This window comes from Lolium rigidum, chromosome 6 (assembly GCF_022539505.1).
Source record: "Lolium rigidum isolate FL_2022 chromosome 6, APGP_CSIRO_Lrig_0.1, whole genome shotgun sequence".
In the NCBI taxonomy this organism is placed as follows: domain Eukaryota; kingdom Viridiplantae; phylum Streptophyta; class Magnoliopsida; order Poales; family Poaceae; genus Lolium; species Lolium rigidum.
The window spans coordinates 154,970,649-154,996,012 of record NC_061513.1 but is presented as its reverse complement, the minus strand read 5'-3'; the positions used below and the strand labels follow the sequence as shown (position 1 = coordinate 154,996,012).

At 45.0% G+C, this 25,364-nt stretch overlaps 1 protein-coding gene and 1 long non-coding RNA gene across 3 annotated transcripts; both read left to right on the top strand.

Annotated features, from left to right (window-relative positions):
* The first annotated feature begins 11,749 nt into the window (after positions 1–11,749).
* Positions 11,750–13,548, top strand: LOC124667797. Its single transcript, XM_047205039.1, has 5 exons — positions 11,750–11,978; positions 12,072–12,415; positions 12,745–12,960; positions 13,031–13,195; positions 13,277–13,548. Exons 1-5 carry the CDS (start codon positions 11,874–11,876, stop codon positions 13,392–13,394), a joined length of 948 nt encoding a protein of 315 aa, XP_047060995.1. The 5' UTR covers positions 11,750–11,873; the 3' UTR covers positions 13,395–13,548.
* Positions 13,549–18,075: 4,527 nt separating this feature from the next.
* Positions 18,076–22,472, top strand: LOC124660756. 2 transcript variants are annotated; one of them, XR_006989970.1, is made up of 3 exons: positions 18,076–18,297; positions 18,697–21,168; positions 22,137–22,472. It is a non-coding gene; the product is annotated as an uncharacterized LOC124660756 (long non-coding RNA). The 2 variants fall into 2 exon arrangements; XR_006989971.1 differs by having other exon boundaries at positions 18,687–21,168.
* Positions 22,473–25,364: the final 2,892 nt, after the last annotated feature.

Genomic DNA, 25,364 nt, shown 5'->3' with positions numbered 1-25,364 from the left:
GTATTCTTTGTCTCCCCTTGTGTCGAATCAATAAATTGGGTAATACTTCCCTCGAAGACTGTTGCGATCCCCTATACTTGTGGGTCATCAGAAATCAAACTATATTGAGGATCAAAGATTGCAAGAGGATAAGAAGGTGAGAAAGTTTCGACAAATGAAGCATGCAATCCAATGAACCATCGAACCAAAAGAAAGATACTATGATAAGATCAAGAAGGATGCTATAAGCAATATGTGGAAGCTCCCCAAGTTTTGTGCACAAGATAAACAATTTGCATTGGATAATAAGGTGCACAATCATGGCATCATCACTCCCACAAGATCACTCAAAGCTTGTGACAAAATTAAATATGAGTGCTTGAAGATGCAAATAGGATAAAAAGAGCACTCATATCAAATTCTTTGTGGAGCCACCAAAGAGATAAACAAGAATAGAAAGAATGGACTCCAACAAAGAGGGATATCCAAAAGATATGTACCATCTCTCATGTATAAAAGTTTCTCTAAGTGGACAACATCACGAAGATATCTATTATATATTAAAAGTAAATGATGGGTTAACCAAAAAAAAAATTAAGCTAGAAAATCCCACAATAATTAGAAACATCTGGCCGTTGATTTGGTGGGCCGACTTTTAATTAAAGAATTATAATTGTTAGATCTAATCTATCCAAAAAAATAAAACCTTTTCACGTTCCCGTGCAGCCTTATTATCTTATACCAGCATCCGTGGGCAAGCACAGGCGGCGGCAAATTCTGCGTGAGAGAACATGCCGCGGAAGATCCTTAAAGAGTAAATGGTGAGGTGGGATTTAGCAGGAGAAGTCACGCATCAACCTAAATTGTGCAGCAGGTCTCACGGGGTGTTTGTTTGGACTTTTTTTGGCTTTCCAGTAAAAAAAAGCAGGCAAATTGAAACAAACGGGGTGCTTTGAAAACTGGCTTTCCTAAAGCCCGTTTTGAGGTGCTTCCCGCAGCTTCCCGCATAACAGTCCAACAGGTACATGTGATTGCCCATTTCGTTTACAATATTTACGGTAGAATGCCACCGAAACTATTTTCTGCTCCTAGTACTTATTTTTCTTTTCTTCCCCAACCAAGCGATACACACAGGCAGGCCATGAATAGAATCCCCCGTGCGTGCCGCCACCCGAGCTGGTCGCCGGCCACTAGTCCAGTCGGCTCCCGCACTCCCCCGCAGCGCGCCTTCGTCCCCCGACTCAGCGCGCTCCTGGCCCGCTCCTGCCCGACGCCGCCCGCTCCCGGCAGATCGACCACGCTCCTGGCCCGCTCCCGCCCGACGCCGACCACTCCCCCGCCGGAAGATGACCTCGTCGGCCAACCTCAAATCCGCCCGCTATTCTCCAACCGACTGTCTGTCACGACCTCTACCATGAAGCTAGGTGTGGCCGTGCCAGGTAAGCGGAAGCTGAAGAAGGGAAGTGCGGGAGCATCGGCATCATTTGTATCAAAGTAACTGGGCCGGACAAGGAGATCAAGTAGTTGGGCCATGGGCCGAGTGTCACGTGCGTGGAGTGTGTTGTAGCCGCGGGTCGCGGAGGTACAGAGCGTGTTATAAGCTCCAGATCTCAGATGTAATCCTTAGGATAATGAATGAATGAAATAGTATCGTCTCCATCCTCCCTTCCTTAGCTTCTTCTCCACGATATCCTCTCGTCCCCAATCCAGTGGAGAGATCCCTGGCAAGGACATAACAACTTGGTATCAGAGCTTGTACGATCCAAGCGCGCTTCACATACTCGAGATCTTTTCCGGTAACATCGACTGGTCGGTTGTGAATCGTTCTTCGGGTGATTTGCTGTAAATCCGAGATCAGCGTTCGGAAATATCCAGAGGAAGCAGCGACGGCTCCGTTCAAGGCGAGTGCCCAGACGAGACACGTCATAGAGACCATGGGATCCTTTGAAGAAAAAGTGATGAAGGAATTGGAGTCGTTGAAGGCGATTCGAGAGAAGGTCGAGGGGATCGACACGATCCGCATCAGGCTGGACGACCTGGACTCCAAGTTCACGGAGCAGGCGGCGCGAATCGAGCAGGTGCAGACCAAGGTGGACCTCCCGGTGAGTTCGATCGGGGAAATCCATCAGGATAACGTGCAGGTGGCGCGCGTCCTGAAGGAGGCAGCGCAGCAGCGCGACCCGGCACTCGACCGCCTGGCAGGAGGCGGGCTGTATGCTCCGTCGCCATCCTCAGGGAGTGGCATGGGGACGGTGCAGAGCGTCGATCCGCGACCACAACCGCCGCCACCACCGCAGCCACCGGATCGGCACCAACGCCAGCAACATGTGCGCCATCCAGGTACTAACCACGGTCCACCTCCTGATGATGCTAGTGACAACAATCCTAGGCGTACATGGATGCCAAAAATGAAGTTTCCCCGATTCAGTGGTGATGGAGTCCGGATGTGGCTTGATAACTGCAATGCTTATTTCCTGCTGTACAATATTCCTGAAAATTTCAAAGTCATGTCAGCTTCGCTGCATCTGCACGACAACGCCGCACACTGGTATCAGTCTATCAAATTCACTGATGCAGCGTCAGGGTGGACTGCTTTCAGTAATTCTATCATGACAGAATTTGATGTCAACGTTCACCGAGATTGTATGCGCGAGCTGTTGGTGTTGAAACAAACTGGCTCTGTTCAGGAATATAGGATGGCCTTCAACCAGCTAGTGTACAAGGTGCGGCTGTATGAAGGACATGTTAGTGAAACTCTGTTGGTCACTCGTTTCATTTTGGGGCTCCAAGAGGAACTACGAGCAGCGGTGGAAATGCAAATGCCAAATTCTGTTCAAGCTGCTACACAGTATGCACTAGTCCAGGAGGCACTGCTGACTAGAAGCAAATCCACTGCAAACAAATACCAGAAAACACTAGCACCAAAAGTACATGTGACTAGAAGTGAGACAAATAACAAGCCATAGTTTGCAGCAGGAGATATTTGGAAGGCCAGGCAATTGAAAGAGTACCGTAGAGCGAATGGACAGTGCTATGGTTGTGGAGAGAAGTACATTCCAGGGCATGTTTGTGCCAACCGCCAAGTGGCTCAAGTTAAAGCAATAGAAACTGAAGTCGATGGCGTAATTTTGAGTGATGACATCCTGGATGCGGTAGCTGGCGAGGAGGCAATGGAAGCTGCGGCAGCCTTCCTCACTGCTAATGCCATGTCTGGCACCACTCATGCCAAATCTATTAAGTTGCAGGCACTGGTGGGAAATCAGGTTATGTTACTGCTTATTGACTCAGGCAGCTCTCACACTTTTATTGATCAGCACCTGGTTGACAAATTGAACTGTCAGACCACACCCTTACCTGCTGCTATGAAGGTTAAAGTTGCCAATGGACAATACATGGACTGTACCACAGAAGTGAGAGATTTGGAATGGTGGATCAACGGTACTACTTTTCAGACCGACATGAAAGTAGTTCCTCTTGGTGGTTATGATGCTATATTGGCTGGCATTATGGGGTGAGATGACCTGTCATTGGCAAGATGGGTGGATTCAATTTCAACATAAAGGGAAGACAGTGAAGTTGCATGGCATGACTGGCACGGCTCCTACACAGCTACATGAAATTTCTTTGGATGAATTAGAGAAGTCTTTGAAAGGAAACAATGTTTGGGCCACAGTGGTACTAACATCTTCTGCAGATTCTACGGCCACTACTGTCCCTGACGGTGTCAAAGCGATCATAGCTAAGTACAGTGATGTGTTCCAAGACAATGGAGAGTTGCCTCCTCACAGGGCGTTTGATCATGCCATTTCACTCCTACCCGATCATCCACCTGTTAACTCCAGACCATATCGGTATTCTCCCCAACAAAAAGATGAAATTGAAAGACATGTGAATGAGATGATTGCAGCTGTCTTGGTCACACCTAGTATGTCTCCTTTTGCTTCTCCTGTGTTACTGGTCAAGAAAAAGGATGGAACTTGGAGGTTTTGTGTGGACTACAGAAGATTGAACAACATCTCAGTGAAAAGCAAATTTCCAATGCCAGTTGTTGATGAACTGTTGGATGAACTGCGGTGCACTAGATGGTTTTCTAAATTGGATTTGAGGGCAGGATACCACCAAATAAGGATGGTGGAGACTGATGAGCCGAAAACTGCTTTCAAGACCCATCATGGTCAGTTCCAATTCAGGGTAATGCCCTTTGGGCTAACCAATGCTCCAGCCACCTTTCAATGTTTGATGAATTCACTATTTTCAACTTGTATAAGGAAATATGTTCTTGTGTTTATGGATGACATCCTGGTATACACTAAGGATTTGTCTAGCCATGTGCAACACCTAGAAACTGTGTTGGGAATCCTACGGCAGCATAGATTGTTCGCCAAGCTTAGTAAATGCTCTTTTGCACAACAACAGTTAGAATATCTTGGGCATATCATCTCAGTCAAAGGAGTGGCCACTGATCCCGAAAAAACAGCTGCAATGGCAAATTGGCCAACACCAACGACAGTATCTGAGCTCAGAGGCTTCCTAGGTCTCACTGGATATTATAGGAAGTTTGTGCAAAGTTATGGCATAATTGCTAAACCTCTGACAAACCTTCTAAAGAAGCAGTCCTTCCAGTGGTCTCCTGAGGCACAAACAGCCTTTCAAGCATTGAAACAAGCTATGGTAACCACTCCTGTCCTCACCCTCCCGGATTTCTCCAAACAGTTCTGCGTTGAAACTGATGCTTGCGCAACTGGCATTGGAGCTGTCCTGAGCCAACAAGGCCATCCAGTAGCATTTTACAGTAAAGCTCTTGGCCCAGCAAATCAGAAATTATCCATCTATGAAAAAGAGTTTATGGCTATCATGATGGCCGTGGATAGGTGGCGATCTTATATATCCAGAGGTCCATTCCTCATTAAAACTGACCACAAAAGTCTATGCAACCTTGAAGATCAAGTACTGACATCAGATTTACAGAGGAAAGCGATGACCAAGTTAGTGGGATTGCAATTTAAATTTCAATTCAAAAAGGGGGCTGATAATAAAGCAGCAGATGCTTTATCTAGGGTGGGGCACATGTTTGCTATGCAGGCAATATCAACAGCACAACCAGTTTGGCTACAAGAAGTTTTAAATTCCTATGCAGTGGATGTAACAGCCCGGCTACTCTCGCAGAAGCTAGCACTTGATCCCCAAGCTGAACCACCTTATTCCTTGGAGAATGGCTTAATAAAATTCAAAGGGAAAATATGGGTAGGTGCAAATGCAGGCCTACAGACCAAGCTAATTGAAGCTTTTCATTCTTCTCCCATTGGAGGGCATTCAGGAATGCAAGCTAGCTATCAAAGAGTCAAGAAGTTATTTCATTGGACTGGGATAAAACAAGCAGTTGCAAATTTTGTACAACAGTGCCAAATATGCCAACAGGCCAAGCACGAGCATTGTAAGTACCCTGGCCTATTAAGTCCATTGAAAGTACCGGAGGGAGCTTGGGAAGAAGTGTCTCTCGATTTTGTCGAAGGACTGCCTAAATCAAATGGATACACAGCAATATTGGTTGTGGTAGACAGATACACCAAATACAGTCATTTTATACCCCTCAAACACCCGTATACAGCAGCCACGGTTGCAGAGCTGTTTCTCAACAATATAGTGAAATTACATAGCATGCCAGTTACAATTACATCAGATCGAGACCCAGTGTTTACTAGCAAGTTTTGGACAGAATTATTCAAGCTATGGGGCACTAAACTACAAATGTATACAGCATACCATCCTCAAACAGATGGCCAAACAGAGAGGGTCAATCAGTGCCTTGAAATGTATCTCAGATGTGCTGTGCAGGACAGTCCGAAGCAATGGTCTAAATGGCTTCCCTTAGCTGAATTTTGGTATAACACTACTCACCACACCTCACTGGGATGCACTCCATTCAAGGCCGTCTATGGGAAGGATCCTCATCTGGGCGAATTTGCAGTTACTGATACGGTAGCACACATAGAATTGCAAGGATGGCTCAAAGCGAGAGAAGAACAATCTGCCTTTTTGAAACAACATCTGACAAGGTCACAAACGAAAATGAAACATGATGCAGATAAAAACAGAACTGCCCGGGAATTCTCAGTTGGCGACTCCGTCTTCCTCAAACTTCAGCCCTATGCTCAGACTACAGTGGTGAACCGTCCATATCCAAAGTTGGCAATGAAATTCTTCGGTCCATTTGTCATTCTCCAGGCGCATTGGGCATGCAGCTTACAAACTTCGCTTGCCGACAGAACCGTCGAGTACACCCAGTTTTCCATGTCTCTCAGCTGAAGGAGCACGTCCCAAATCATATGCCAATCTATAGTTCCCTGCCTGAACCACTTCCGTTGGACACGGAGGAAATGTTGCCTGAGGAAATCATTGACAGGCGGCTGGTGAAAAAAGGTAACGCTGCACTTCTACAAGTTCGCATTCGCTGGTCGACTTTATCGGAGGATTTAGCGACCTGGGAAGATTATGATTCTCTGAAGCAACGGTTTCCAAATGCACCAGCTTGGGGACAAGCTGGTTCTGAAGGGGCGACTACTGTCACGACCTCTACCATGAAGCTAGGTGCGGCCGTGCCACGTAAGCGGAAGCTAAAGAAGGGAAGTGCGGGAGCATCGGCATCATTTGTATCAAAGTAACTGGGCCGGACAAGGAGATCAAGTAGTTGGGCCATGGGCCGAGTGTTACGTGCGTGGAGTGTGTTGTAGCCGCGGGTCGCGGAGGTACAGAGCGTGTTATAAGCTCCAGATCTCAAATGTAATCCTCAGGATAATGAATGAATGAAATAGTGTCGTCTCCATCCTTCCTTCCTTAGCTTCTTCTCCACGATATCCTCTCGTCCCCAATCCAGTGGAGAGATCCCTGGCAAGGACATAACACTGTCCCAGTCAGAGGTGAGCTTCCCGACCGGCCGTATCTCGCCGAGCGATTCCCGTCGTCCGAGCTCGATGCCCCTGTCAGTCTCTAGCCACCCGAGATCCACCCGTTCGCGCTCTGTCGCCGCCAACCACCACCTACTGCGTTCGAGCTCACCTACGTGTCGCCCCTGTTCTATTGTGTGCTCGCCTGTGATACTGTGTCGAGTTAATGCGTTTGTTGTTGAGATATCGCCTGGGTGTGATAGTACGCATGTACCTGCTAATGAATTTTTGAGTTTCGTAAAGAAGAGATGTGTATTTTGGATAAAACTATATTTGACGAATTATTGATGTGTATATTCTTGTGTATAAGCACAAGTACATGTTCTCCCCAGCAAAAAAAACACAAATATATGTTCTCGAAACTCGGGGTATTTCAGACAATTCAACTATTCACAACGATATGATATAACGAGAATGATTTCTTAATGTTGGCATTATGGGGGGAGGGATAGCTCAATAGTTTAAACCGCACTCCCCCTATTTCCATGCCCACACCTAAACCAAATAAAGTTTTGAGATAGAGGTGTGTTTGCAAGATGGTCAAGCTATACTCCTTGAATCAATGATATTTAGCTCATTCCGCAAATAGCAAAACCTTGCTTCATCAAGAGGCTTCGTGAATATATCGGCAAGTTGATCTTTGGTAGGAACATAGATAAGCTCAATATCACCACGGGCAACATGATCCCTAATGAAATGATTCCGGATCTCAATGTGCTTCGTTCTTGAATGTTGCACCGGATTATAGGCAATCTTGATGGCACTTTCATTGTCACATAATAGAGGCACTTTGTCACAAATGACACCGTATTCCTTTAAAGTTTGCCTCATCCATAACAATTGAGTGCATCCACTTGCGGAGGAAACATATTCGGCTTCGGCGGTGGAGAGAGATATACAATTTTGCTTCTTAGAAGACCAACACACCAAGGACCTACCAAGAAATTGGCATGCCCCGGAAGTTGATTTCCTATCATCCTTGTCCCCCGCCCAATCCGCATCGGTGTATCCATTGAGAATAAAACTTGAGCCTTTGGGGTACCAAATACCATATCTTGGGGTATCAACCAAATATCGAAAGATTCTTTTGAGAGCTATCATGTGGCTCTCCTTAGGAGAAGCTTGATACCTTGCACACACACCAACACTCAACACTATCTTGGGGTACGTCTGCGTTTGGAGGAATGTGGTTGCTACGAAAGCCAAACCAACAGCCACGAAGGCTTCACTCAGATCTCATATGAGCAACACCACGAAGGCCTAGCCCACTTCCACTAAGGGATTTCCTCGAGGCGGAAATCGGGCCTTTACAAAGTTCTTGGGGCACACATCCACAACCGAATTGGAGGCTCCCAAATCTGTAACAACACAACAATCAACAACAATACATCAACACAAATCAACTAGGGATCCAAAGAGGAACACTAGCAAGGGGGCCCTCAAACAAATGAGGGGGAAATGTAAATCGCTTCGGTGAAGATGTAGATCGGTGTCTTCTCCTTCGAATCCCCAAAGATCAAGAGCTTTGGTTAGGGGAGGAAGGAGATCTTGCAAATCTTGAGTTCTTGAGGTGGCTCTAATGGTGGTGAAGCCTGGCAGATTTTTGTGCAATTATTGAGCAACTTGTCCCAATGGAGAAGAGAGCTATTTATACGATTGGAGCTCTCAGATCTGACCGTTAGGACGATTTTCAGTAACACCGGAAGTTCCGGCCAGGAGGGCCGGAAGTTCCGGCTGGCACCGGAAGTACCGGCCAAGAGGACCGGAACTTCCGGCAGGAAGATTCCGTGGCAGACGAGCTGGAAGACTGAGATTGAGGCGGAACTAGGGCGGAACATCCGGTGACCGGAAGTTCCGGCCAAGTTCCGGAACTGCGAGAAAACCTTACTGGACATACTGAGCCACAATTGCCGGGTTTCCGGAACTTGCCCGGAAGTTGGGCGGAAGTTCCGCTGACCGGAACTTCCGCCTTTCTTCGCTGGAACTTCCGGCCAGCGAACAAAAACTTCAACTGAGAGGGGCGCTGAGGGTCTTCTGAGAGGAGAAACTGGGGCGGAACTTCCGCTGACGGTAGCCGGAACTTCCGCTCCTGGGCGGAACTTCCGCTGGCAGAGGCCGGAACTTCCGCCCGAGGAGAAAAACCAGCATAGCTTCAGTTTTGTCAGTCCAATTCATCAGTCATGTTTATATAGTGAAATCTTGTACCTGTCTACATCAACACACATAAATATATACCTAGTGTTGACATCAAACACACAAAACCCAAAAGGGCGGGAAATGTTCTTTCACTACCGCGCCGGTGCGACACAGTAGCCGCCTCTGGCGGCGGCATTTGCAGGAGGGGGGAATTCCCGCCCTCGATGTGCGCGAGCACATTCGACAGGGTGCGGCCTGGCGCGCTCCACCACCGGCGGCGGCCGGCGGCGTTGTTCCTGGCCGGAGGAGGAGGAGGGCCGTCGTAGGCGGCGAGTTCCCGCTCGTACCTGCGCCGGAAGAAGTCGTTCCACGAGTCGTACGCGTCGGGGAAGAAACGCGGCTCGGCGCGCTGCTCGTCCGTGAACGTGGCGAGCACTGCTTCGATCTCGGCATCCATGGCAGCCCGACCCATTGGCGGCGGCGGGATCGGCACGCCGCCCGCGCTAAGCCTCCATCCTCCCGGCGCGCGGAAGTCCGGCGGCGCCGGGTAGCCCGCCGCGTGGAGGAGCCATCCCTCCCATTGGTGGAGAGAGCGGCGGCCGAAGCCGTTGTTGGCCGCACCGTCGTTCGCCATTGCTGGTTCGTTCGAGTTCGGGGAAGATTTGGGGGAAGGCGAGCGAGGTGAATGCGGGGCAGACGCGGTAGTTGGGCGATAAATAGAAGTACGCGCGCGTGAAACCGAGGCGACGGCATTAACTCTCCGCGTGGAAGCTACGCGGCCGGCGAATACTGACCGGCGGCAGGCTTTTACAGCGCGCGGAAGACGATGCGATGAGGACAACGATCGGTGTCTCTTGCCGACAAGTTGGGGCCACTAGACGCGCGGAAAGTTTCCTCGGTGTTTCCCGCGCTTTCGTTTCGTCCGGACTCCCCGAGCGCTCCCCGGGGGGGCGGGGATGGTGTGGGCTCGCCGGATGGATTAAGGCCCAAATCCGGACGAGTCGCCGAGTAGGAGCGATGCAGAGGATAATTTTAAAATAACTTTTAGAGTCGCCGAGTTTGTCGCCAAGCTTGGTGATGGTGTTCTCCTCCCTTCTCGAAAGCAAGATGTGGTCTTGCAGCAGGTTAACATTAGAGGGATGACATTGGAGAAGCTAAAATCCATAATGAGAGAGTCTATTTCTTATGGTTCATGTCAGGATGTGCATCTTTTCTGCGAAGACAAGACTGTAGGAGGGGTTGATAGTATGATTCAAAATGACAGCGAGTTGCTTGTTGCATTTATGGACAGATGGGAATCAAAACAACCCCTTCTTCTCGCTGAAGTAGTGGACTTAGCTAACATACCATCAAGTGTTGCTAGCCATTGCAGTGACGTGAATGCAAATCATCTACCCATTGTAGACTGGTCCACCATTGAGATTGAAACAGTAGAAGATGGTAACATGGATGCTCCTATATCTCAGGAAATAATGTGTTTGACCTTAGGCATTAATGAAAGCTCTATTCTTCATCCTCCTGCGCCAATAGTTGAATCTGTTGTCGATAAGTAGCTGTTAGCTGAAGCTGCGATAGCAGTTGATGACAACATGCCAGAAGAGTTAAATATTTCCTATGACATAGACCACCCAGCGGTAGAGATTGGGACTATGTTTCCTTCTATGCACGATTGTAGAATGGCAATACGACAATTTTCCATCAATGAGGAATTTGATCTTGGCACTAAAAAGGCTGACCGGACTAGATGGTCTGGCGAATGTTTGGCCGATGGTTGCCCATGGACTATAACAGCTCGTGTAATGGCCGATAAGAAAACAACACGGGTATTGTGACTTGTTGTTTCACTAATATCTATATGTATATATGAATTTAATAACATAATGATTGAATTGTGACTTGGAATGGTGTTTTGGCACATGGGAGCATATGCTCCCTTTATTTTGAAATGCATGTTACATATATTTTGAAATTTTAAAAAATTGAAACGAAAAATTCGAACGTACATCTTCACGTGCTAGACGCTCACAAAGTTGTTTCATAAAAATCCGACTTGTCGTGTGACGTGTGTAAAAAAGATAAAATTCAATGCTGAAAATAAGTCTTTTCAGGAGATAAATTTTCTCTTTTTTACACAGACCACAAAACATATTGGTTCCTCGTGAAACTTGACGAACGTACGTATATTATGGAGATGTACATGTAGAATTTTTTGTCAAATTTTTTTGACATTTCGAAATATAACTTTTTGATAGAGGGAGCATATGCACCCGGGAGCCGAATTGAATTTCCCCTTGTTGTTTCACTAATATCTATCTTTATGTATACAGATAACCCAAATAAGGGGGCCCCACAAGTGTTATTCAAGCAGCCAGGTGACATCTTCCATGGCATCTCAAGCATGGGTGAAACAAAGGTCGGTCAAGATACTCCGACAAGAGCCAAATATAGGTGCTAAGGCCCTTAGGAAGAAGCTGCAGGAAACTTACAATGTTAAAATGGAGTATCACACTGTATGGAAGGGCAAGGAGAAAGCTTTGGATGAGGTTTTTGGCACTTGGGGTAATAGCTTTCAGTTCTTGTTCAACTTCAAACCAGAGATGGAAAAGAGAGATCCTGGAAGTGTAGTGGAGGTTGACACAATTGTAGATGATGCGAGTAAAATTTGCTTTCACGTGATTCTTTATGGCTCTTAGGCCTTGCATAGACGGATTCATTGCTGGTTGTAGGCCTTATCTTAGCATAGATTCTACTGCTCTTAACGGTAAATGGAATGGACACTTAGCTTCATGTACAACACTAGATGGGAACAATTGGATGTTCCCTATTGCAATTGGCTTCGTAGATGGAGAGACCGAGGATAACTGGACATGGTTTATGGAACAAGTGCGCAAGGCCATTGGTCCACTTCCTCTTCTTGCTGTAAGTACAGATGCGTGCAAAGGTTTAGAAAATGCTGTAAAGAAAGTTTTCCCTCAAGCTGAATAGAGAGAGTGATTTAGGCATTTAATGCAGAATTTTGTGAAGAAATTCCATGGTGACACTCACAAAAACATGTGGCCAGCCGCTAAAACCTATAGACCTGAACGTTTTGTCTACCACATGCAAAATGTCCTTGCTGCTTGTCCTGATGTTGGTCCATATTTGACTCAATATCATAATTTGTTGTGGATGAGATCTAGCTTCAACACTGAGATCAAATGTGATTACATACATAACAACCTTGCCGAGTCTTTCAATGGTTGGATCAAAGAAATAAAGGATCTCCCCGTTGATGAGCTAGCTGACACATACAGGCAATGGGTAATGAAGTTATTTCAGCTTAGGAGAACAATTGGGTCCTTGCTTAATGGCAAAATCCTTCCAGCTGTGATACAACAAATACACAACCAGACAAGAGGTCTTGGTCACTTGAAGGTTGAGAAATCTAGTGCAACAAAAGCTGAGGTTAAAGACATACAACATGACAACATAAGGCATGTGGTAAACATAGATACTCATGAATGCACTTGTCTTAGGTGGCAGCACACCGGAAAACCATGTTGGCATGCTCTTGTCTTCTTGATAGGAAAGAGGAATGTCCCACTTGAAAACTATGTTCATGAGTATTTCTCATTGGAGAAGTTTAGGGCTGCCTACCAAGGAGAGGTTGAGCCATTGACAGATAAGTCACAATGCCTAAGGTGGACCTTGGCTTTGTAATGTATCCACCACGTCCGAAGGTGTCTGCAGGAAGGCGCAGGAAGAACAGGATTAAGAGCTTCTTGGAAGGTGGTGGTAGCAAAAGCAAGGCAAAAGGGAATGAAAAGGAAAAGAAAAGACTGGGAAGCCAAAATAGATGCAAAAAATGTGGTGTGTTGGGCCATAGGCAGAATACTTGCCCAACAAATGGCACTAGGAAAAGGTACTCAAATGTGTTTTGTCGCTTTCCATAACAAAATTTCTTCACAAATTTACTAATGTTTTGTTCACAGAAAAAGAAAGAGTAAAAAGAGCTCAGCTGGAGGTGCATTGACAATAGATGAGGCAGCTGCTAGAGCAGCATGTGTGGATCTACCGATTTCTGAAAGTCAGTGCACACCTATAAAGAATTCAATGGTAGCTACGCTCCAAGCTAGCCCTGGACCGGTCACTAGAAGGTGCACAACTTGACTCTACTCTTCCAATCAAACCGCTGATTTTGTAACTGATTCTAACCATTGCAAAATTCCTTTTTGTAGGCAACTATCTTTGGCTATGGCTGAGGATGCAGCACTGGAGCATATGGTGTCGCCACCACGAGATGTCGAGAAGATAGCTCCGAAGAAGATAACACCAAGGAAGAAGAAAAAAAACTAGCTTTGACAAGTTCTGGGTGTTGCTGTTGGTTATTTGTGAGATGTGGACTCACTAAAATACGTATGCTATGAATGTTGGTCCTTTTGTGATGCAACCAAAGACATCAGATTTGTACTCCTTTTGTGATGCAACTAAAAACATCAATTTCTGCTCCTTTGGCTATGGTTGAGTGTTCACGTGAACTGTATTTGCATCTATTTCATATTTGTAATGTGTGTCATTGATTAATTTAGTTTGTAGGGAGATGCTGTCAAAATTGCTAAAATAGCTGTCAGATTCAAAGTAGGTTGGGAGAGGCATGAGAGATGAGAGGCAGGGGCAAATCAGTCATAGCAGGTCTAACATTAGAGTGAGAAACCTGTTAAATCCAAAGCAGGGCATTTCAGCAAAAGGCTAAAGTAAAACGGGGCATTTGAGCTATGCCAAAGTAAACATGACGTTTGGGGCAAAGGCGAGCGAGGTGAATGCGGGGCATACGCGGTAGTTCGGCGATAAATAGAGGTACGCGCGCATGAAACCGAGGCGACGGCATTAACTCGCCGCGTGGAAGCTACGCGGCCGGCGAATACTGACCGGCGGCAGGCTTTTAAAGCGCGCGGAAGACGATGCGATGAGGACGATGATCGGTGTCTCTCGCCGACAAGTTGACGCGCGGGAAGTTTCCTCGGTGTTTCCCGCGCTTTCATTTCGTCCGGACTTCCCGGGGGGGCGGGGATGGCGTGGGTTCGCCGGATGGATTAAGGTCCAAATCCGGACGAAAACGAGAAACCGGGGGCGCGATTGGGCCGAATTTCGCCGTCCGAATGACAAAACGCGGTCCGGGGGGCCTCGTCGGGGAGACGAGTGGGGATGCTCTTAGCCACCGGACTCCTCAGGCTTGTCCAATACGAACACTGCTCCGACACCAACCGTGCTCGACCACGCGACCATGGTGTTCCTTCATAAAACTAGATTAGGGGTGCGCCTTTGGCGCACGATCCCGTGGAACTCATGTCGATGAAGACTTTGTGTAAAACTTCAATCGGTTCTTTCCTTTCAGCATTTTAAATATTTGGCTACTTTCTCCACATAGGTTTAACATCTCATGTGATCAAATATGATAGATGATTGGATATGTACATGCTACACTCATGTCAGATAAGTGCACCTTCTCTCTAGGTCCAACGAACAGTTGACAAAGATTTTTAGTATAGTGGTGATCGTATTTATGCTAAGACAATTAAAGATGAATGTATTCTTAGGACATTTGCACAAAGCTGAATTAATAATTTGGAAAGTAACCTATCACTTTGATCAGCATCACATTACACTAATTACATAGCTGAATAATGAACAAAGAGAAATGAACTAACAGTAGCCACTTGGCCGTGCAATGTGCTCTGCTCTAATGGAATAAATATCATCTGCAATGATCCCATGAGTGTAATAGTAGTTCGACAAATCAGTAAATGATCATATATTCATCGTTGAAGATATCAAGTACAGTGATCTTGGGTGAACAATGGGTGTGGCTTCTCTCCGATGTTGAATACCAGTGTCCGGCGTGGTTATATCTAGCTGCTCACTGCCTTTCTCCAGAAATATGATCTTCGTGCCCTTCTTCCTCCGTAGCTTTCACCTTGGTCGCTTGAATCTCCTCCATTGGGATTGTTTTTCAGCAAAGTGCAGTGGTGGCAGTTCCTATTAAGAGTCTGGCACGGCAAAGATGCCAAAGCAAACCTGTCAGAATGGGAAGGGAAAGTCTAAGAAAATGCAGTTTAAAAAGAAACATACAACTGAACTAAAAAATAAGGAAGCACATACCACTCATAACCTGTTATTGGAAAGAAGAGCTTAGCAACAGGTTGGGGCCTTGGATCCGACCATGTAAGCCTAGGCATAATAATGGTGCTTTGATGCCAAAACACAAGGCGACCAGAGCAAGGTTCCACCAGGCAACACCCACCTCTTGCCCATACGTTAGAAGCATAATCAAATACTCAAATTAAATAAGGAAGTGTTTCCAATTCAGTAACAATGAATACCTAAAACACAATAAAGTGTTCGGCATCACAGGGATTGCAAACCGGGCCATTGCTTGCCTCAAATTTTCAAACTACCTCCTATGAGATCATAGTGATTGATTCTAGCTTTTTTTTCCTTAACATATTCTCTTTTAGTGGTCTGGCATACACAAAAGAATGCTTTATTTTCAAGAAAGAATTCTTTTCAAAGATGACAGCAGACTTGCAATTGTAGCCTATTCCTTATTTAAAAAAAAAAAACAGACACAAATCCATGATGACCCTTGACCCACAGCCTTATAGATTGGTGGGGAACTCGGGTCCCTATTTGGCATGAACATTTGTCATTGATCCACTTGATCAACTTAGGAAAGAGGCAATAATGTTAAAAAGTCCCTGAGAACAATCTTCACAAATTTCACTGTCAGGCAACTAAGCAAACAAACAAGGAGCATGAAAATATATTGCGCGAGGCAAAAATGTGGATAGGAAAAACCAGTCATTCTCTCTGTTCGACCAAAAAATACTTCTGAAAATTAATAACATGCTAGGCCTTACACAGTAAAATACTTCTGAAAATTCCACTGACGAGTAAATCTAAAACCCTCCATCGTTTATGAAATACGTTGGGAATCGGTACCCAGTCCTCTGAAAATTAATATGGCTCTCCAGACAAAAACAAAGACAGATTTTTCATTCATGAGATTTTGGTTAACTAACTTCTGCAGGGTAGCATGCGGTTGTGTTTTTATCTTAACTCACTGCATACAGTTTTGCCGTAAAAGAAAAGTTTGTTTGTCAACCCCATAGCACAAACATCGATAGAAAGATCCTAACTAACTGTAGTAGTAGTAGAGTGCACCTTCCAGGTGAAATAGGCTTGAGCTTAACCAAACGTGATGCAAAGTGGAATTTTTAAAAGACACAAGGATGGCACATAACCACTTGAAAGTTGGACCTGATCCTTAAACCAATGCATGGCATTTACACATCTTAAAACCTATCTGCTCAAAGTAGTTAAAATATAACCTAAAGCAGAAGAATCTTTATAAAAACTTGCACCAATTATATCCACTAATGCTTCAGAAGCAATAAGAGTACCTAGACATTTAGGGTAGCACTCGCTTCATCGTAGTAAGAGCATCTAGAAGATATCATCCAAATTGGTAAAAAAATATCATCCAAACTGGTGATCTTATTTAGCATAAGCATTTACACAATAGCACTCATTTAAATAGAAAAAACACATGAGCTTTTTTTCACTGAATATTGTTCCAGAGTAAAATGAAGGTAACCACTCAACACATGTTCTTTGAATCATTGAAATCTGATATTCTCTATAAGCTAAAGTCAGTTTTACATGTTAGTGGGGCAATGACCGAAGCAAAACCGACCACATAATATGGTAGTAGGATAAATAAAAATAACTGAAGCAAAATACACCACAAAAAATAACAATGTTAGCGGGGCAATGACCGAATTAAAAACAATTGGGACTTGGGAGAGATCATGAACGGGATGTTAGCACACTCTGATAAAGCACTCTGTTTATTATTCACAACAAATTATGAAAATTCAGAAACTAAGAAAGCTTTTTTTAGATGAACTAAGATAGCATTACCGTAAAAGAAAACAATTAAAGCAACCCTTTCCCTATTAATATGGTGAATCCTCACAAGAATGGTAAACAAATCAGAGTAGCAGCTTGCAACGGCAATCGCTCAATGTTTCTTTTGACCGCAAACTCCATCCAAGTATACGTCATTAAATGAAAATTAAGGAAAACAGATATATAAACTGATATGTAATATTCACACCTACAATCCAGGAGTTATTTCTGAACATAGTGAACCATATTCATAATCAAACGAAGTGGTTACCGACAACCACGTTGAAATTGCTAGCTTTAGGGAGAAAATTCTTGAGGCGAATGGTTATATTAAGCTCATATCTCAAGCTTCCATTTCCATGTACCCAAAGCTAACAACATTTTAAGCATGCATACATTGGTCAACTGGAAGGATCCCATGAAAAATATAATTAGTGTATAATGTTGATGATTAATTAACTGGACATAAAAATAGGAGTCGACAAGTACATGTAAGAAAAACTCGCTTCTCTAGACTAAAATTTTACATTACAATGCTTTTGTATATCCAGTTTTTACTTGTGGTAAAGCTAAATAAAATTGTGAAAAGAATATACCCTCTGGTGTGGTGGGCTGGTGGCTCCATTCAAATTGTGAAAACAATATTGGACACCAAAGAACATGTCAAATAAAAACCCAAGTGCTAAAAAGTGCTTGGATGCTATGTGTCCAACCGAGCACTCGATTTTGGGTCGTCGGATGCGAAAGAAATGGACCAGATCGCGGCAACCCGTGACACTTAGACGTCACCCATCCGGACAGATCGACACCTGGGACCCGACCATATCCCACCTGCCCCCCGGACCATTCCCACCTGGGTTCCGGCAATTTCACCATTGATTATCCCGGCGATTGCCCCAGCGAATCTATCGGCGGCCAGTATGATGTTGCTCGGGTGGTGGTAGAGATAGTTGGTGTGGGCGACGGCGGGCTGGAGGCTGTCGACTTCCGCGTCGGGCTAGAGTTCGGCTTTGTCGTCGGCGGAGAGGGAGCGGGCGGGAGGGCGTTGACTTTGGTGTTGGCGATGGAGCCGCGCGGGTGTGCGGCTGGGTCGACGGCGGAGAGCGTCCCGCACGAGGTGGGCTGGGATTTCATCGGCGGAGAACATCCCACACGAGAGGGCGGGCAAGCTCATCGGCGGAGGGCTTCTCTGCGCTGGGTGATTATAATTTCGCCGCAGTGGACCTCCTGTGCGCAAGGCCTTCAGAGATTGACAGCGTAGGGGTGGTGGGAGTCAGAGCTGCTAATACAGGTATGAAATAGCAAATCAAGTCAGTGTTCCCGTGTTTTCTGCGATTTTTTGGGGGATTGTAGATGAAATTTATGTTAGGATTTGCTCAGTTTTGGAGCACGGCATGAATTAGATTTGTTTTTCTGAAGAATTAGTGCCGATTTGTATAGGTGAACGTTATGTCAGCCCATCTGCTATGTTATTGAGCAAAAACATGCATTTGAATGTTTCTTAAGAATTAGTGCTGATCTGTATGGGTAGGACTTTTGCAGCCATGTATATGTAGTCAAGTTAGGGGAGAGAGAAGATTCATAGTGTTTTGGATATGTCTCTGTGGTTCATGGCGATTCAGCGGGATTTTATCCTCTTTTTTTTTTTTGCTGCTAAGGTAACTTGGTTTTCCGTGTTAGCATGTTCTAGGTCCTGTTTATTCCTTTTTTGTTCGGCGGCCGAGAGAGGCTGTACGCGAGGATGTGAAGCTCAGCGGCGGAGAGCTATCGCCTGCGAGGGCGTGGAGCTCGATGGTGGCAGAGGAGCGAGTTTGACGAGACTGCAAGTTGGATCCAATTTTTTCTCGGGTGACTAGATCAAGAATATGAGGTAATCTCCTACAAAAATCCCAAATCATGGTTTGAATTTCATATGGTAGGATCATCTACAAAGTCACCAGAAATTAGGTAGTTTATATTTCATATGGGTGTGCCGATTTTGTCATGTGATATTCCTGCTGCATTTTCTGTGAGGAGATTGCGTGCATCGCAAACTCATAGGGCATGGAAACACAATTTTTCTGTGTGGTAATCGGCCTTAACCAGGAGCACGCCCCTGCCGTGTTCTGCCTGAATGGATCGAGCTGCAAAAGGGGTTGCTAATGTACGTGCTATGTACGTTGCTAGTACATCTTAATTGAAACCAAAATACAACTACTATAGTACATCTAGTTTCTGGTGAAATTTATTTGCTAGCTAGTAGCTACCTAGATGAATCTGTCCCAGCGATTGCACTTCGCATCTAGTTTATGTTGACAGTTTGCAGTGAATGATGCAAAATGCCCGTGATGTCTGGCATTTTGAAATTCATTCATCAATCGGGTAACGAGTCATACTATCCTTCAGCTGCAACATTTCGTACTGATCTCCATTTCTGATCAATTTTTTTTTTTGGAGACAACTCATTATTTAAACCTGGTGTTCTATCATTATTATCCATGAGGTTCTCGCGCTAAATTTGTATTATGACCTATAGTATGCACCACTATTAAGTTACAACCCTGAATGAAAAAGCTATGTGTTCAAGATTGTGTTGGACGTGATATTTGATTCGCCAAGTCGCAACACTCCGATCTTCACTTATGTATGTGACATAAAAAATTGGAGCAACATACACATGTTGGATAATTTGGGTTAGTTAAGTTGTATTGTCAAAATGCTTAAGTTGGCTACCAAAATAAATTAAGTTGGTTCTACAACATGCTAATGTTGTGTTTTATAGTCTAGGCCGTTTTCTTTTTTATTTTGGAGTAATATGCACAAGTTTGCTACTTTGGGTTAATTAAGTTGTATGTCAACATGCTTAAGTTGACTACGGAAATGTATTAAGTTGGCTTTACCACCATGCTTCAGTCTGCTTCTTCTGAATATTGCTTGTGTGTTTTTACTGTTAATTGCTCTGTTTGTGCTCCAACTTATTTTGGGTCGTCGCTATCCTAAATCACTGGACACACAAGTGCTTCAATTCTGCATTGCCGCAAACACGTCCACCTGTAAGTATCACTTTACATTCATGATAATGCATATCATTGGTCTGACTGTAGAATGGACATCTTATATTGTTTAGCTGTCACATGTTTCTATTTCATTGGCGAAGTGAGTCCTTTCACTATATGTATAGATGAATTGTTTTCTCAAGGGGTCTCTATATGTGAAGTGAGCTGAATCTTCATAAAATACCACAGATATGTAAAGGGTGACCATCCTACTATATGTTCACAATCCTATAAAATTTTCGACCGTTGAACTGACCCATTCTGCAATGTCGGTCTTCTTGTTCTTCTACTGGTGGTCACCTGCTCGAGCTGCTGCCGACTGCGTCAAGGCACATCCCACCAAAGCGGGGAAACATCGGGGCAGAGGCCACCGCAGGGGGAGATGACGATGCAACGATCACGCCGACCAGGCAAACGATTTTGGTTGCTTATCCCATGTTCAAATAACCTAGTTGTTTTCACCCTTTTTGTACAAGTTTGTCTAACCATGGATTCTACCCCCGTAGCCGAATTCCCAGAATTAGTAGAATATTAGTATCAAGTTGATATAGCAAAATTACCTTAGTTGTTTATTATGTATATCCTAGGATTGATTAGGTGTGCTTTTTTTTGGGCGTTTTTATGCTAATTTGCATACTATATGCTATTTTTTAAGTGGTAGATTGGTGAGATATCACAGTGTTGTTGTTTTGCGTGTAATACATAGTTGTGTACTGCTTGTGGTTAAGTTGTCCATCGATTGCCTGTTAAGTTGCATCCTGATTGCAAGTTGTCCACTTTTTTAGTAGTTGCTTAAGATAATGTCTATTCATCGGGATGTTCTTCTATTGTTCTAAGTTGTTGCATACATTACACTTGTTGTTCCGCAACACACACCTAATTGCATTTCTATCTACTTGTGGTATCCATTTGGCTTTTCTCTCTCTTTTGAATTATGCATTTGGCCTTCGTAGATTCATGATGCTACCTAAGTTGCTTATCATGTTTCATTAAATTGATTATCCACTTTAGATTAAGTTGTTCTACACTTTCTCGTGAGTTGCAGTTTGCAGCCCACCAAGTTGTACGTACCAGTCCAACTAAGTTGCTTCATCTTGCAACTTGGTTTATGAACTTACGCAAATATAGTAAGTTGTTTATCACATTCCCTTAAGTTGTTTGTTGTCCATTTATTAAGTTGTTTTTTGCATACCATGGAGTAGGGTTATTTTTTTTTATTCTCGACGCAAATCATTCAAGTTAATAAGTTTATGCCAATATAAGTTGCTTGGCCACTTTTATTGACTTGCTTGTTACTCCTTAGCAAAGTTATTTTTTAATCACAATTTTGCTATACATGCATGTGCTAGGCGTTTTTTGCTTTTCTGTGTACAACAATCATGCAAATAATTTAGTTGCTGACCTCGTCTAACTAAGTTTGCCATGATCTACATGTTGAGTTTTGGGAGTTGTTCATACATGTTTCTTTGCTAAAAACCAAGTTGTCTAGGTTCCATACTTTCTTTCTTTTATGTCAAATTGTATGTCTTTTAGTTGCTGCCAACTTGCTCGCTGTTTACTGCTAAGTTGTATACAAAGTATCTGCTAAGTCGCTCGCTGTTTTATCCGTTAAGTTGTGTACAAAGTAGTTGCCAAGTTGCTGACAAAGAAGATCTTAAGTTGCACCTTAATTGCTACTTAGTCCCCCCCCCTCCTAAGCACAACTAGTTTTGCGGCTATGAAGCTGCTGAGTTGTCTATTTTCAGGTTGTTGTTAAGTTGCTCCCTAATTTCTGATAAGTTGCTCTCTAATTTCTGCTAAGTTGTGTACACAATAGCTGCTAAGTTCCTGGGTCTACCACATCAGTTATACCCAGGACATGCTATTGATGGATCTAATATGCACAAAAGCTCATGCTTGCTTAATTTTGATTGTTGCATTAAGGAATAGGTCTATTCCAGAACCCTAGAGACATGCAGATCCTAATGTAGGAGTAAAAGAAGAAGAGATATAGGGGGGATAGGGAAATTTAGGTTTCTTTGACATGATTACCTTCTTCGTTTTGTTGTCCTTTTCGAGCTAAGCCTTAAATCATGAAAAATCTGATGAATTGCAGGTTTAATGGAGATCTGCATGAGGGGAATAAGAGAGAGTGCTGGGAGGAAGCCTCACGTGGTCCTGGAGTTGAGCCTGGCTAGCGATGTACTAGCACGCGAGGGATGGTCCAGGACGCGCGGGAATCCAATCGGGAAATCCGGGCATGCGGGAGTCTAGCCGGCGGCGTGCGTTGAGTGCTAGGTTGGATTAGCTAGCACTCGGATGCTGGGTTAGACAAACCAGCACCGGATGCTAGCTAGCCGTGTCCAATAAAAAATAAATCACCAGAAATGCAGACAACAGCGATGCCGCGACGACGCCAGGACACAGACAGTGGGGTTGTGCTCCATTCAAATTCTTCAGAGCCTCTTATCACTGCACAGAGAAAGAAGAAAAAAACCCAAATCAGCTCAACCAATTCACCAAATAGAAGAAACAAACAAATAAAAAATCCAAAAGTATGAACCTGCACTGTAGTGTATGGGTGGGCAAGAAACATAAACCACACAAAAAGTTAAATTGATAGGAAGACTTAGAAATTACAATAGGGGCCTTTGACATACAAGAGATAGCTATATATCCCGCTATATGGTATCAAATAATGCCCTCAATATTTATAACATGCCAAATATCGTAAAAGCTAAGATATGGCAGTGTTAAAACAAACAAAGGTTGATGGGCTTATTCACATGTGCACCAAAACCCAAAAGTATGGTAAAGCTCGGTATTGATAGAAGATAAGGAATGAGAAAAAAATAACCAAACCAGTAGGCACAATATTCATTCAGTCTATTACATGATCTTGTACCTATATCCAAAACACAAAACTTGTAAACCCAAAGATATAAGAGAAGAAAGTCAAATATATACCAAAAAATAACTTGTCGATTTAATGAAACCGATGCTTTCCTGTGCAAATGCCACCTCTTGTTGTTTCCACTGTCCTGTTTTAAGTTTAGAATTATAGAACTGCAGTAAATGGGACAGCTAGAGAGCAAATAGTATAGAAAGGAACTAAAAGGTCCAATGCTGAATGGTACCAGGATGCAGATTTTCATAAGAGAATGTTGCAATCACTCATACACAATGCGCGGAATCTACCTATTCCAAATTTTTATTATTTAGAGTGCAGATTTATAAAAAAACAACAAACAAACAATAAAAATTCATCACAGCTACTTCTCATTATCAATATTGTAGCTAAAAGACAACAATGGACATTGTCAATACACAAAAAAGGATACTTATGTGGTCAGCTCACCTCAGCTCACCACGGTACAGCGGCCGTAAAGTAGGAGATCACATCTTTCATGGTCGTGTCCAGCGATGCCGCAACGGCTCCTCCTCCTATAACCCACATGGTGTGAAACAGTCAAGCTAGAACAACATATGATATATTTACTCGACCTATACCGAAAAAATGCACCTATGTAAGGAACATTGACTTTTAAATCTTAAGATTTGTCATCTGATGCATGTCTCAAACCTAACACAAATATATTTTATCAGGAATGATTTATCTATATAGCAATAATAGTTTGCATAGACAAGCCATATAATCAACAGAGTATATTGTACATGCAAGGGGCTCTTGTAGCTAAATTTCAGGAAATGAAGAGGCTACCTGAGGACACAATCTGTTCAAAATCAACACCTTCCTTGCAGTGTCCCTTTCCTAACCAATCACACAATAATTTCACCAAATTTGCTCATGAGGATCAACGGATTTCGCAGAGAGAGGAACCTGGGAATGCCTCCAGGTCGCGCGGCCCTGGCGACCTCGCCGTCGCGCCCGTGCCTTTGCCGGTCCTCTGTCTGTCCACCACGGTAGCGGCCTGTCCTCCATGGCGGGGTCCATACTCCACGGCGGCACGGCTCGTCCGCCACGGCGGCGCTTGTGTCGCGGTCGAAACGCGCTCCACCGCCGGAGCTGCTCCCCGTGCTCGCGACGCGCTCCACCTGTGAGAAGACATGGAGTGAGAGAGGGGGATATGCCGGGGAGGGCTCTTCGTTCCCCATCGCTGGCTGCCCACTCGTCGCTGCTTCTTCCGGTATCCGTCGCCTCCGCCACCGCCAGGAAGATCGGGACGGGAGAGGATAAGGTTTGGGAGGAAGAGAGAGAACGTGGAGGCAGAGATATTTTGGGTCCTCTCTCTTAGCTGCGTCAATTACGTTTTTTCACCTTGGTTGAGCCAATTACATTGCAGCACGTGGCCCAGCCCGTGAGGCGTACGAGAGGCCACCGCCCAACCACCGCGCGCGAGGTGTCTTGCGTGGATAGCCTCTCCATGCCCCATGGGGCCTTGTTTGGTACTAGTATTTTAGTGGGGATTAGTGGGGATAATACTCTAGATTATTGGATGAATCACTGTTGTCACCCAATCCCCACAAAACCCTATCCCCAATCCACTAGTTAGGGGTAGAGTATTGGGGATTGAAAAAATTACACTAAAAATTTGGGAAAAAGTGGGGAAAAGTGGGAATAAGTGGGGATTAAACTCTCTCATACTCTAGCACCAAACATGCATTGGGGATAAGTGAGGATTTAAAATTTGGAGCGGATTATCCCCGCTAATCCCCACTAAAACTCTAGTACCAAGGCCTGGGGGGCAGCAATTATACCTTTAGGGCTTGTTTGGCTGTCCGGGCCAAATTTCCCGGGGTAAATATTCCCGGCCGGGATTAAGCAGAAACAGGAGCAAACCCCCGGGATTATTTTCCCCACCTCCGGACTAGGGGAAAAATTTCCCCGGGAAAAGGCCGGGAACCCGCCGGGATTTCTGTAACCAAACAAGCCCTTCATAGCTCGAAATCCCTCTGGTTCTCCCGAATCCGCAGCACCGCCCCCCCCCCTGCAACCACCACGGGAAGCACCGGTCCCTCCGCTCTCCACTCCCTATAGCTGGGCATGTGTCGGGCCGGGCCGGGCCTCGGGCCGGCCCGAGGTAAGCCCGACGTGAGAAAATGCGGCCCAAGCCCGGCCCGGCCCGGCCAAATACCCACCAAGCCCGTCGGGCCGTCGGGCCGCGGGCCGGGCCGTAGTGTTAAATGGCGTTTTCGGGCTACCCAGGCCCGGCCCGGCCCGGCAGTCGGGCCAACATATCTCGGCCCAGGCTCGAGTTTTTCGGGCCGGGCTTCGGGCCGGGCCTCGGGCCGGGCTGCCCATGGCCAGGTATGCCACTCCCCCACGATCCCGAGCAGTCGAGCACTCAGCGTCTGAGGACCCCAGATCTCGATCCAAAACTCA

Bases quoted from the DNA above. Each gene is read 5' to 3' on its own strand.
- LOC124667797 (XM_047205039.1), top strand. From the start codon at position 11,874: ATGTTCCCTATTGCAATTGGCTTCGTAGATGGAGAGACCGAGGATAAC. The intron at 12,416-12,744 runs CCTTCCAGCTGT...GCCTAAGGTGGA, and splicing joins TCCTTGCTTAATGGCAAAAT to CCTTGGCTTTGTAATGTATC. The intron at 12,961-13,030 runs GTACTCAAATGT...TTTTGTTCACAG, and splicing joins ACAAATGGCACTAGGAAAAG to AAAAAGAAAGAGTAAAAAGA.